The 14,727-nt window shown below is 29.7% G+C and overlaps 2 protein-coding genes across 2 annotated transcripts; both read right to left on the reverse strand.

Moving 5' to 3' along the window:
• Nucleotides 1-2,814: 2,814 nt before the first annotated feature.
• Nucleotides 2,815-8,233, reverse strand: LOC108745332. The gene is made up of 10 exons (XM_018481435.1): nucleotides 7,907-8,233; nucleotides 6,204-7,613; nucleotides 5,717-6,081; nucleotides 5,260-5,592; nucleotides 4,895-5,159; nucleotides 4,361-4,779; nucleotides 4,035-4,259; nucleotides 3,452-3,927; nucleotides 3,216-3,327; nucleotides 2,815-3,026 (listed from the first exon to the last, which is right to left on the reverse strand). The coding sequence occupies exons 1-10, from the start codon at nucleotides 7,920-7,922 to the stop codon at nucleotides 2,871-2,873; spliced, it is 3,777 nt and encodes a 1,258-aa protein (XP_018336937.1). The 5' UTR covers nucleotides 7,923-8,233; the 3' UTR covers nucleotides 2,815-2,870.
• Nucleotides 8,234-13,492: 5,259 nt separating this feature from the next.
• Nucleotides 13,493-14,253, reverse strand: LOC108757105. The gene is made up of 3 exons (XM_018501472.1): nucleotides 14,206-14,253; nucleotides 13,953-14,159; nucleotides 13,493-13,713 (listed from the first exon to the last, which is right to left on the reverse strand). The coding sequence occupies exons 1-3, from the start codon at nucleotides 14,251-14,253 to the stop codon at nucleotides 13,540-13,542; spliced, it is 429 nt and encodes a 142-aa protein (XP_018356974.1). The 3' UTR covers nucleotides 13,493-13,539.
• Nucleotides 14,254-14,727: the final 474 nt, after the last annotated feature.

Here is a 14,727-nt window from a genome sequence, read left to right on the forward strand (position 1 = left end):
ACACACACGGCAACAATATTAACGCAACACTTGTTCACTCTGTAAAAATAGGCAAATTTCAAGATACAATAACTTTGTCAAAAATTGTCGTATTGAGATGTTTAAAAAAGCATTTTACAGGTAGAAACCTCTACTTTTCGGATCGCTACTTAAAAAAAAAATCTTATGGAGATTTCATGAAGTTACACAAACATAAATGAAGATATATCAGACTAAAAAATTTTTTATGAAATTTGCGAAGCTCCACGGAGTGGACTAAGAATTGTATACAAATGCTATTTACATCATTCGAAAGAGCGAATCTTTACCTTTAATTTGCTTTTTTACGAAACTCTGTACAATTTTTTTTTTTCATCGAGTTATTCAACGTTGAAGCAAAAGGATCATTTTTGCTGAAAAGTAGACGTTTCAACCTGTAAAATGCTTTTTTAAATTATCCTGATATGACAATTTTTGACGAAGTTATTGTATCTTGAAATTTGCATGCAGCTATTGAACAAAATTAGTCACTTAAAATCAGCGTTAAAAAAAACCAAATTCAAATTTCATATCTGCGCGAAAAATGATCGCGAAGCGATATATGAAAAAACATTTTAAAGCCATAACTTCTTTAATTGTAAATAAAGTCTAACATTTTCTCTTTAAAATGATTTTTTATCATTATGCTACAATTTTTTTCACTAAGTGATTTAAAGTGATTTAAAGTGTTGTATATTATATATACAAGGTCTGTTCAAAAAGTATCGCGAATTTTGTGTTTTTTCAAAAATTATTTATTTATTCATGAATATCTATTTTGTCCCCTTCAAAGTATTTTTGGTCAAAAATTCATTTTATCAATGTTTTCGTCTGTTGTTGACGTGCTCGGGCGTCCGGCACGCTCTTCGTCGTTCACATCTTCTCGGCCCTCTGAGAACATTTTGTACCACCGATAAACGTTGCTTCGGTCCAAGGTAGCTTCACCATATGCCACAGTTAACATTCGCGGAATGCGTCCGCGCACTTAATTTTGTTTTTCACACAAAATTTGATACAGATTCTTTGATCCATTTTTTGGAATAGGCAAAAATCGAAGACGAGCCAAAACACGTGCAAGCAAAGCAGCTGTCAAAAATTAACTGAACATTCAAAATGGCCGAACTTGTCGGCATAAGTGAGAGACATGAGTACCAACATAACGCCACAAAAAATCGAAAATCGAATATACGTAACCCGCGGAAATTCAAAATTCGCGATACTTTTTGAACAGACCTCGTATATGTATCAACTATGTGTTTAATATCCATTTAAATATGCACAATATACCTGTTACATATTACGTACGTATTGTATACGTATTTCGACTTGAACATTTCATATCCATTGCGTTAATTACGTATTTAATATATATTTGCAATGAAAGATGCTGTGCGGGCATTTATGGTACTACACTATGTGTACCATATTTAGCAATGCGTTGTTTAAGAACATTTAGCAACGCAGCAAGAAGTAGGTTCGCGAGAAGTAGCAGCTCAAGTTCTAATCCACGATTTCTGGATTTTCATGAATAACTTACTAACAGGCAACTATGATTTAAAGCAAACAATCAAACTACGGAAAGAATTATCAGAGTTGCTAGGATTTCCTGTACGGAAATGGCGAACAAATTATTCTAAAATTCTATTACACTATTAGTAACGCTACTTGTCAAATTTACTTATTGCATTAGGGCCTCTTTCAACAACTTCTGATTAAATTAATCTACGATTAACTCGCAGAAATGCCAACAGAATGTTTAATCAGTTTAATCAGAATGTCTCCTCTATCTTCCTCTTCTGTGTTTAAAATAAGCACAAGAAAAGATTCAATACCAACTTCACGACGCGAAGCAGGTCGGTATTCATAGTCGATTCTTACATTTAAGATTGTCTTAAGTACAGTCTTAAGATGTCATAAGTCAATTCGAGAACTGTATTAGCATCTTAAGACATTATTTAGGACGATTTTAAAATAAAAACGAATATGAATACCGTCCCAAGTTTCGCGTTTCACAATTGTAACCTTTGAACCTTATGAACAGTCCTAAACGGAGAGAGCAGAAATTTAGAAAGAGACACTACCCAACTCCACATACCATGTTATCCCTTCCATCATGGTTAATTTTCGTGAAGAGAAAAGATGTACGAAAAATGACAAAAATTCAGGGAGCAAACATGCATTTTTGATAAATAAAACATATATTAATTATAATTATAATTGTAATTAAGAGAAGAAATGATATATTTAATGTAAGTACTAAAAAAATTTTATTTACTCGTAATATTTTATAAATACTTATAGAAAACTAATAGACTTCTCAACTTTTAATCTTTTTTTAATTACGAACATAATTTATATAAATAATCTATGTCTGATATATTTTTAAACGTAGATATAGTTTTAAACGCATGTTTTTAAAAACTATAAAATTTATTAAAATCAGAAAAAAAATGTAATTTGTTGATATTAATAAGCATATCACAAAGATTGCAATCTCAGTCATAACTCAAATAAATCTCAGAGTAACAGTTTCCATCATAGGAAGATACATATAGTAAATTTCCTTAAAATAACTGATAATATTACAAGTATTTTTATGTCCTTTTTCTGCAATTTATGCTTATATATTAGATTGTCTCATTATTGTAATTAAATAATTTATCAAAAATATAGAGGACATATAAATAATTCACATTTGTTTTTTCTATAAATATATATTTTGCATCCAGAATATGTATTTATATATAAAATTAATCATACAATTAGATACAAAATATTTTCTTTTTTGCATCCTCTTAATTTTTTCTTTAAAAAAATTAGATAAGTTTCTTAAACTCAATTTAGAGAGATATTTAAATCTTACCAGAATATTTATAAAACTTTTTGAATGTATTTAACTGTACTTTGAAAACTTCCTGTAACGATGTTGGTAATGTACGAGATAAAAAAGCGAGTCCATGCTGATCACAGATGCTAATTAATTGACACAAAGATTCATGCAAAGCTATCTGCAACAGAAATGATAAACGTAATTAAAAACGATCTATTAAGATAATAATAAGAAAATAATAAATAAGGGAAAGTATCATACTTTCGGCCAAAGCAGAGCTTACTTAATAACACTAATATTTATATATAGATTTACAATTTTATAAAGTGCACGCTGATTCAGTTTGTCGGACTTGTAAAGATATTACCTTAACATAAGATGGTATAGTGCGTTCCACAATTAATTGCAAGAGATCAGCAATAACATAAGGACTTAATCGGACCATAGCTTTCTTCAATTTTACCAGCATATTTGTCAATCTAAAAGAAAATGTCTATTACTTTTTTATGAAATCAATTTTTTCCATAAATAAGTTTTAAAATATTGATCATATCGGTACTATAGATATATAATGTTGAACATTTTTTAATTAATTAAATTTACTTTATGATATCGAGTGCATAACATCTAAATCGATGCTCGTCGAATTTATCGGCTACGTTTCTCGATGCATGAACAACGATGTTTATTGTGCGTCTGTATAATAATAATAAATTAGGTAATCTGTCTGTTATCAAATCTGTTTTGACTTTGATCAATGCTCCGCATATAGCAAGCACATCTTCGCACGATGATATATTCGCTTCATCGAATGACTTTAAACTGATCAGTATAATAAGATCGATCGTAATGTCAGGAATAAGTAAATGTTTCGTACTGATTATATCATAAGACAAATTCAATAGCCCTGACCAATATCTGTGTGGCATATCCAATGTTAATATAGTTTCCAACAGATTGTTGATCGCATTCAAACGCACTTTATTACGTTTAACATTCATATCTATTTTAATTATATTGCTCCAAATGACAAATGTATTTGTCCATACTGCTTCATCTTTTTGTGACAAGCTATTGATCTATATAAACAAGGAATAAGTTGTCAACATGCATAAATTTAATTACTATGTGTATTAATAAGAATATATTAATAAGAAATACACAAATATATTAATCAAAATATTACCGTTTGATCATGCAATAGTCTTAAGAATTCGTAAAATTCTTTTAATCTAGTAGACGTTAATAAGAGTTTGATCAAATTCTTATAAGGATGCTTCAATATTATAAACCATAAGTTGATGATCATATCTTGGATTTCAAACATTTTTCGATGCTGTAAAACAATGATAGACAATTGCACACTTTGTTGCAATAATTTATTATTTGTATTGTTTAAACTTTCTCTTGCCTGTAAAAAAGAAATTATTTATTTTTTAATATTATCCGAAATGCAACACGTAAATTGCACAAATATCACATTTAAAAAAATATAATTCCTTTCATACTTGCCATGAATATATTTTCGAGAGTTGCTTCAGTTAATCTTTTTAAAGTGTCAGTAACTTTTCTAGTTTGAAAAGTTACTTTTAACACCGCTATTAAACATCTTACATCAAAAGCATCATTTATATGTTCAGGTAATAATTTTAAAATAGTTTTAACTAATTTTTTTTCTGCCTTTTTAAAAATAACTTTTTGTTCGGCATCCAATTTTGATTTAACAACCTCCATACATTCCAAAATAATGCACATTGCTTCCTTGCATTGAATGCAACTTTTTATGAGTCTCTTTAAAGTGCTATATGTTCTTACATTTCGAAAAGAAAACTCACAAGCTTTCGAAAATATTTTATTTTGTGGTAATTGGTTTATTAATAATTTTGGTTCTATATACTGAAATAGATCGATTCCAGTCTTTTCTAGTAAATCTAGAAATTTTTTATTGCATATTTTTATTAGCATTATATTTTTGCGTATAAATAGTAATTAAAAAATTAAGTTCAAATATCATACAAATGTTCTGAAGAAATAAAATTAAATTACCTGAAAATATCATATTGCATAACGCCGATATCTTGTCATTTTTTTCATATTTTTTACTAATAAAATACACAATCAAAAATATTAATGTTCTTATATTAGGGCTGAAATATATCATTGGTAAATGAAGAAATATTTCTAAATATAATTCAGTTTCAAAAGAAATTGTATTTGCCATTTGCATCCATTGTTCCTGTGATATCTGTTTTTTTAGCATTTGTAAAACTTCTAATAATTTATAGTTACATCCATTCTCCATCAACAGTTTCTGAAATAAAAAAAAAATAATTAGAACATAAAATTCACAAGAGATTATTTTACAATTATTAAAGAATTGAAAAATTTCTCAGCATTAAATTATTACTTACAACGTTAATATATTCGGTAATAGTTAATGAAAAGCTTTGTCCAATTTGGACAAGAATATGGTTTAAGAGACACATTACAAAGTGTTTATTTTCTTGAAGATATTCTTTATCTAATATATTAAACAATTCATGAAAGTTCTGTTCATTTGATTTTATATCAGTCAACAATAAATAAGTTATTTTTGATATTTCTTTGTCATATAATAAGGAAAACATATCTGTGTCATGTTTCAAAATAATACTCCAGGAATACTCAAGGCCACCTATTAAACCATGAAGTTTAATAGGTTTATTTGATATACTTAGCTTTAGTCGATGTAAAATAAGTTTATTCTGAAATTTCAATATAAAAATATTATGTGTGAGTTTTTTGCAAGAGTATAAAAAATATTTCATTTTCAACATTTAACATAGTATGTCAAAAATATTTTCAAATAAATAATATTTCCAATAATACCATGATAGTCTTGCAATTATCTTCTCCAAAATTGGTAATTCTTTGAATTAATTGTTGCCAAGGATCATTCAGAATTGGAAATAGTAGTTTCTTTGACACAGTATCTTTCGATATGTAATATGTAAACATATTCTGTATTTCATTCAATGAGTGCACTGCACTTAATAGTATTATGATAACAGTTTTGTTATAACTTAAGCACAATGACTTATTTATCAACAGCGATAATGCATTCCCTACTTCATCTAGGCAATTGATAAATTTTTCATGAGTGGATAATATTTTGGTATATTCAAAAATCTGCATACCTTCAAAAAGTGTAATAAGCAATTCTATTGTTGTCTTTAATATCAATATATTTTTACCTACAATCAATATTTGAAAAGAAAAGTTAATTTATATTTTTAATATTGTATCACTTCATAATTTTTTATTATGAATTAATAATTTTCTATTATGAATTAATAATCAATAATAAAATACTTACATGAAGTATTAGACTGTAATAATTCTACACAATCTGTATTTAAATAATATATTAATGTTTTTAGAGTTGCAATAGTTTGCGAATTCGAAAAATTACTAATCGCATTTATCAATTGGATTTTAAATTCACTTGGGAAAAAAGCAGATGTATTTGCTTTATATGTCTTTTTTGTTGCAACATGTTGCTTTAATGATATTAATAACTGCGAGATAAACTTTTGCTCCCGTCTTAATTTTGTGCTGGTATATAAAATTGCAATTAACAAATTTGTATGATCAGTAGTTTGTTCTTTTATAAGTATCTTATTTACAATATCCGGAATATTTTTTTCTATCAAAAGTGGATTGATATATGAAAGTTGTGTAAGTACTCTATAATGCACACATGATACATCATCATCCATCAAAATCTCACTTATAAAATTCTGAAAATACTCGGTTAATGTGATTCCATCTATGATATTATCGAAGTCAAGTGTTATGTCATTCAGTAGTTTGAGGAAAGAATCCAAAATTTCCCATTTATACTTTCCCGAAGAGTTAATTAGATTTCTGAAAAACGTATCCAACAAAATAGTATTTGATTTATATGTACCTATTATGGTATTAAAAATAAACTTGTAAGTCAAAAGATTACTCTGAAGATTTAATGTCTTTACATTTTCAGATAATATACAAAATAAATCTGAAAACATTAATTCATAACTTTCTTCAGTCTGTTTATTTTGTATAGATTTATTTTTTCCTAGCAGCAATTGTTGAATACACTTGTATGCTGCTATACTAAATTGATTTGTATTATCTCTATGTGTGTGATCAACTAAAATACACATAGGATATAAAATATCCTGTATAAAAATTAATCTCAAATCATCTCTCATAGTAATCAGCTGTTCATACATTTGCATCAGACTTTCGATAATAGTTATTACAGCGTTATTTTCCACAGATGACAATTTACATGGCTCAAACAGTTGATTAATCTTTTTTTGCATTATATTGTCATAGCTAGAACGTTTCAACACGTTATTTAACACAGCTTTTATCAATAAGCCTACAATCTTTGGTTTGGTTGTAAAATATTGTCGTATACTATTATTAACAAAAATTAAACTGCAGCATTCAAGGACCTCTTCATACATGTCTTTCATATCGGTCTTTAATGTTTGTACAAGCATCTCAACTAAACATTCTTTGATATCTGTTCTAATATTTTTGATATGGTTAAATTTCAAACAATTATTCAAAGCTTTCCAAGTATGATGATTCGTGGCACAAGTTTTACATAGCCACTCCAGAAGAAAGTCTTCTTTCCGAATAAGTGGCAGATCAACTTTACAAAATGCAGTTTCCGCTAATTTTAATCGCTTTGCTAAAGGATAGTCATCTGAGTTTAACCGCTTTAATAATTCTGTAAAATATATAGATTACATTTAAAAAACGATTGCAAAATGAATATAATTAACATTAGAATGCAGTCATAATAGAAGGCATAGGAAATTAGGAATAAGGAATAACGATTTCAACCTTTCAGAAATTAGGTATACTGAAATGCACGGTTTCTAGATACACGGAAATACATCGATTGGAATAATTATTCCTTTTTCCTAATTCCTTATTTCTTCTATTGGGATTGCATCCTTATAATAGATTAGAGGTTATGCAATCATATGTCGATACATATCTTGCAAAAGCCATACTTACCCCTTGACAATGTCATTGTACCAACTTATACAACTTCTTGATCTATAATATTTGTCCGATGTATATTTTAAACATAAATTTAAAAAATCAACACAACTATTATTCTTATTATTCTTCTGCTTGATTTTCCGATCTCCGACCCAGAAAAAATCACAGTACCACAACACAACTATTAAGGTGCCTTTTCATGCGCAGTACGCGGTAGCAAAAATGTCATGTTATGCCAATTTTTTATAATTGCTTCCGCTGTATTTGCTGCGCATGAAAAGGAATAACGGCAATAGCAAATGTATTAAAGTTTAACCTTAAATATGTGTCTTTTATTTACTCAGCTCGAAAATAATGGAAAATTAATGTGGAAAACTTAAAAACTTGTGATTATATAGCAACTTAGTGCAGTTATTTGGACAACTATCATTTTAGGTAATTATTTAGAATTTAGAATATTACTTTAAATCTTAATAAAAATGTACTCATTGTATGTCGTTATAAATGTTTAAAAAAATTTACATTTTTTGCAAATATTGCAGATTTTTTCGGCTCCGAATTCTTTGTTGTTTGTTGTTCGTTCGGTTGAACTTCAATGAGATGCGGCAAAATGTATTTTGCGTTGAAAATGCGTCATCTCATGTAAAATTTTTAACCAATAGTTACGAATTACTGTCGCAGCGTATGAAAAGTCAGCTTAAGGCTACGTTTCAAAACTCCTAACTATCTAAGGAAGATTTTATTTTATATGTTATAGTATACGTTACGTGTATTAGGGGCCGGTCTCACCAACTCCGATTAACTTAATCGGTCGATTAAGTGTCAACCGTGATTGGTTAATTCTGCTGAACAACAAATGCAATTGATCAATTTCAATGACTACATTTACATGGCTCTTAATCGGGTTTAATAACATTCGTAGTTATTACTCGTAGTGAAACTGGCCAATCACAATTGATCTATCCCTTCAAAGAATAGCTATAATTAGTCAATTTCATAACTACGGATGTTATTAAACTCGATTAAGCGTGCTGTGTAAACGGCTACATTTATACGGCATCTTTAAGGCCGATTGTTCCACCTTTGGTCAATTTTACCTGTTAGGTAAATCTGGCAATCCGCGCGTTTGATTGAGTAATCTTGCTACTTACCCAACAGATAAAATTTAGCATTGTTTGTTTTGTCTCTCGGAAGCTGCTCAGGGTCATTCCGAACAAACCCAGCGTACTTGAAATATAGAATTCACACTGTGTACGAACATCCGTTATACAACGTTCGACATTCATTGTAACAAGGAATGCATTCAGAAGCACGACCGAACTTTGATGAGCTTTTTTATCTGTTTGGTCTATATTTTTAGATCTAATGGAATATGCCAATCAAATGAGAACTAAAAATATAGATCAAACAGATACAAGAGCTTACTGAGCGCTCAGTGAGCAATCGTGCTTCTTGATACACCTAATAAGTGCATTCAGTATTATAAATATCTGTTCACTGAGCGCTCAGTAAGCTCTTGTATCTATCTGTTTGATCTATATTTTTAGTTCTAACATATTAGGTTGTTCGGAAAGTAATTTCGTTTTTTTTATGAAAATGAAAGACGATTTTCTTATAGTGAATAAATATTTTATTGAATTATACTTGTATATTGTCCATTCTGGTCCAATACCTTTTGCCATCTTTTTGGCAGTAGCATGATTCCACGCTCATAAAATTTTTGTTTTTTGCTGGCAAAAAACTGATCCAGGTGATTTTTTACTTCCTCATTTGAAGTAAAGGTTATACCGTCTAAAAAATTTTGTAGAGACCGGAACAAATAATAATCAGAAGGTGCCAGATCTGGAGAATATGGTGGGTGTGGCAGTATATCCCATCCAAGCTGTAAAAGCTTTTGGCGTGTTACCAAACTTGTATGAGTTTCTCGTCCCCAGTGATGATGCGCTTCAAAAATGGATCATTTTCTTGACGTTTGAGAAGCAAATCACAGACGTCAATGCGACGGCACAAATTTCTTTCCGAAAGAACATGAGGAACCCATATGTCGAGCTTTGAGATTAAACCTAGGCGTTTCAAATGATCATGAACGGTCGAATTCGATAAATTTAATCTCTCAGCGATCTCACGAGTTGTTATTCGCCGGTTTGCATCAATTAATGCCTTTATTGTGTCTTCATCAGCTTCAACTGGCCTTCCAGAACGTGGTGCATCTTCAACATCAAAATTGCCGGAATTTTGCAAACCAGTTTTGGCACTGGCGTTCTGTCAATACATCTCCATACACATCGGATAATTTTTTTCTTGCTTGAACAGCATTTTTACCTTTTCGATAGTAAAAAAATAAAATATGCCGAAAATGCTGCTTTTCACTTTCCATATTTGATAGGGCACCAACCAAAAACTACTGCGTAGAATCAATCGAACTTTTTTCACAAGCAAGCCTTGCTATATCAGCTGTCAAAATATATAATGATTATGCGGCTTAAGTGTGAAGTTGGCTGTGAAAAAATACAATTAAGTCCTCTGTTGGGAAAAAACGAAATTACTTTCCGAACAACCCAATAATTTCATTTGTATCTACAATCTGGTATAATTGGAATAGTAAATATAACGCAATGACGTGTAGACGTAATATACGTAATACAATTCAAGAAAATTCTAAAATATCTGAATGTTTTAAAATCAAGATCTTATCAAGATTAATATTATTATTTGATATTCAGTACTAAATAAAAGAATGAATAGTAGGTTACCAAGAATAATAAAGTATACGTATATAATGTATATGGTACATGTATATATTTGTAACAAAACTGAGTAAATATCGGAAAAGCAATGTATTATAATATTGTGAGAGTGACAGATAACGTACGAGTATTGATGAACGTCTTCTATCGTGGCACAAGAGGCAGTGGTATAGATAAACGTCTTCTATCGTGGCGACTGCTTGGAGACAACTGTGCTTCGCGACGATGAGTTATCGTCTTTAAATCTCAAGTAAAACAAAGAAAGTACTGCGACAGTCAATCGAGCGTCTATTCTTCCATTTGAAAAAATAAAGTAATTATTCTGCAACTTCAGATTTTGATTTTTTTGTTCTTCTAATTTCCTTCCTTTACCTTGTAAAGAGGTAGATTAATTATATATATTATTATATATACATGTATCTAAATTCGAATACATGTGTTCCTCTATGAATGCTCAATTCACCGCTAAGCAATAGTTTCGTTGTTTATTACAGTAATAGTATATTTAGGTGTTATACGGGTTAAATCGTAGTAACCTAGGATATTAGAATTAAACTATAATATAAAGTATTTAAACGGGAGATATATAATATAAACATATATACTAAGAATAATTATAAGTGGTAAATTTCTCTCTAATTGTTGTTGCAACTGCAATAATAAAAGGAGAATTCATTTTCATAAAATTTGAGACATTCTAAATTTTGATTTTCGAAAGGGCTTCTATAAGCCAGTGCTTGAGATTAGTTTATGTTACGTTATGTTTCTTTTGGAATAATTACCTCCCCTTAGAGATAAGAGCGCGCGACATTCCTTTGTGTCGTCTACGTTGGCTCGCTAAGAGAAAGAGATTCAATGAATATATTTAATTATTTTATTACTACTTGGTAATTATTTATTAACTTAGATCTCTCGAGATTATAGAAATGTATTGTTATATATATAGGAAAAGGTATTGTATAAATTTATATATATTTCTGTGAGCAATAACATTGGGTTGACGTTCAATATTTAAAAATTATTATTTTAGTCTTTAGCATTGTTATGCAATGCGTTAGGAGATACATTTATTAACTCGTTCCCTTTTCTTGTTTCATTTGTTGTTAATTAACTTCGAATTGAAGAAAAGAAAATGAAAATAAATGGAAATATGACTATTGTGCTTATATAGATATTGTATTACATTAATTATATATTGTGTTGCATTAGTTATATATTTCCGTAATTATAGCAAAAAGTAGAAATACATTCGCGTTTATTTTATCGGCGGACGTTACACCGCTCATTGAGCGTTGAGATCAGATGAAAGAGCTCATTGAGCGCTCAGTGAGCGGTTGTCATTCTGAATGCACCCAATGTCAGATGTCATATGCTGGATGTCGTACGTAGTGTAAATCCTATATTTCGAGTACGCTGGGTTCATTCGGAGCAATCCCGAGCAGCTCCCGAGAGACAAAACGAACAATGCTTTTACCAAAAGATGGAACAACCAGGCCTTAAGGCTGCCGCACACAAAATTCCAAAAAAAATTACTATAAAATTACTAAACTTTACTAAATTTATTAAAAAACAAAATTAATTAAACTTTACTAAATTTACTAAAAAACAAAATTAACTAAACTTTACTAAATTTTCCGTCTTTCCGCATGTTCTGTTCCGCTTGTTTTTATTTCCTAATATTACATGGAGCGCAAATTCCGCGAGGTTAGGTTTTATAAGTATACGTATGTCATGCACATGCGGAAAATTTAGTAAAGTTTAATTAATTTTGTCTTCCGCGTTTTCGCATTTCCACATTTTCGCGCTCTATGTAATCGCACCCTTAGAGTGCCGTCCCATATGCGGAAATTTACAGCGGAACAGCATGACCAATTACAATTCTGCACATATTATTAGTCTGCTTCCTTTTCTGCGATTGTGATTGGTTTTGCTGTTCCATTCCGCTGTATATTTCCGTTCATGGGACGGCACCTTTAGGCATACAGGCATCGCCGGAATCTGTAAAAGAAATTTGCGTAACAGAAAACGGTGGAATCAGCGGAATGAAGCCATGACCAATCACGAATGTTTTGCCAATTCCCAACCATGGGATTTTAAGACTTTTCCACTGAAAAAACTGGAAAAACTGCAACACTAGTGCGCACTAAGTGCAATTGTGTTGTTTCACTGTGAACCAGTTCAGTGTTTAATGTTTCACTGGCAAAACTGGTTATTCAATAAAATGATCGTACAATAACTCAAAATTATAATTAAGACGATTTTGAATATAAGATCGAACTAATATAGTCTATAAAAATAGTTGAATCTCTAACGTACAATATGTATATCTAAATAAAACTAAAAAAGTGATCTTAAAGAGTAATATTAAATATAAAAGAAACATTTTAAGTTTTTATTTTTTTTTTATATATCATAAAAGAGTAATATATCGGATTGTTGGTAACTATAAAATATATATTTACTTAAGGATAAGAGGAAAGTGATATTAAAAGAAATATTAAAAGAAAGTTCTTAAATACTACTATATATTATTACAAATGCAATAAAATGTTTACAAATAGATATAATGTAATGTTACAAAATTAGTCTGTAAGATTTTTGTGTAAAATTATTTATTGTGTTCTTCATTATGAAAAAATCATTTTAAATAAATTAATATTTTATTATATATTTTCTAACAAATTATTAAAATATTCACTAATTAATGTAAATATTACATACTAGTAGACCTGCATTGCCTGCATCATTTTGATGATAAAGAAGAACTGGTACATGATCATTTGCAATAATTTCTCAAATATCAAGTTTTTCATCAACAAGTGGAAGAATATCTTTTCCTTGACGTTGTGTATATTATGCAATAGCAGTTGCTACAAGTATTATCATTATTGTATTGATTTATAAACAAGATCCATATGCTAATATTGGAAATCTATGTTTCCAAAGACCAAACGTATGTTCTACTCTAGTTCTTGTTCTGATATGTGATTCATTATATAATTGAGCAGGGCCTTGAAAATTTAATAATGATGTAAATAAATAAGGTCTTGTAGGGTGTGTAAACAGAATCATCTAAAACAGAAAGATTTATTATAACTGTATAAATAAATAAATAATCAATTATGCTAAAATAAACAAGTTCATATAATAACATAAATCATGTATTATTTTATATAATTAAAATCATATAGTATTTAATATAATTATAATCACATATTCAATAATAAGCAATTGTGATTTGTTTCAAAAAGCATTCTTAAATTACTATTTTGAAATATTGTTGAATCATAAACAGAGTTGGGCCATCAAGCTACAATATCCATTATTTCATTATCTACGTTTATCACAACTTGTACATTTAAGGAAAAATATGATTTTCTGTTTCTAAAAACTTCTGCATCATCACCATCTATATTACACACACGCACGCACGCACGTACGCTCGCATTTTGGAAATGCAACAATAATAAAAAAATTTCTCTAAGTTCGTAAAATCTCTTCTTGTGTTTGTGGTAATTTTATGCAAATGTTTGCTAATGAAGTTATAGCTTCAGACACTCTCACAATTATTCTTGAAACTGTAGATTTATCCATTCCACCATAATCACCCATTGTTATAAAAAATCCATTAGTCGAGAAATTGATTCGGCATGCCTTGATAAATTATATCTACAACATTTAAGCGAAATATTACAAATTTTACATCAAACTTTATTGTCATTCTCTGCCAACCAACCTTTAAAGATATTTTCGTCTAACCAAGATCTTCTAAATTTTCGGATACATATCTTTTTGTGGGCCTTTTCCTGACTCCATTGCAATTAATTTTCTAACCTAAAATACTTTACCTCATTTCTATTTTCCTCTTAGGATTCCTCGCACCTCCTGTTGCCCGATTTGTTGCGCAGACTTCACGATTCACATGGAATCACATCGATTCTTTAACCTAATCTAATAGCTACAGCACTAAGCTATAAATAACGCGCACGCGCGAGTGCGGGACATATCTGGCATCACTGCTACAGTATATACAGTAGCGCAACTCTACCGATTTTATGTTGGCCAAAATGAAGTGGATTATACGTG

This window comes from Trachymyrmex septentrionalis, unplaced genomic scaffold (genome assembly GCF_001594115.1).
Source record: "Trachymyrmex septentrionalis isolate Tsep2-gDNA-1 unplaced genomic scaffold, Tsep1.0 scaffold103, whole genome shotgun sequence".
NCBI classification, from domain to species: Eukaryota; Metazoa; Arthropoda; class Insecta; order Hymenoptera; family Formicidae; genus Trachymyrmex; species Trachymyrmex septentrionalis.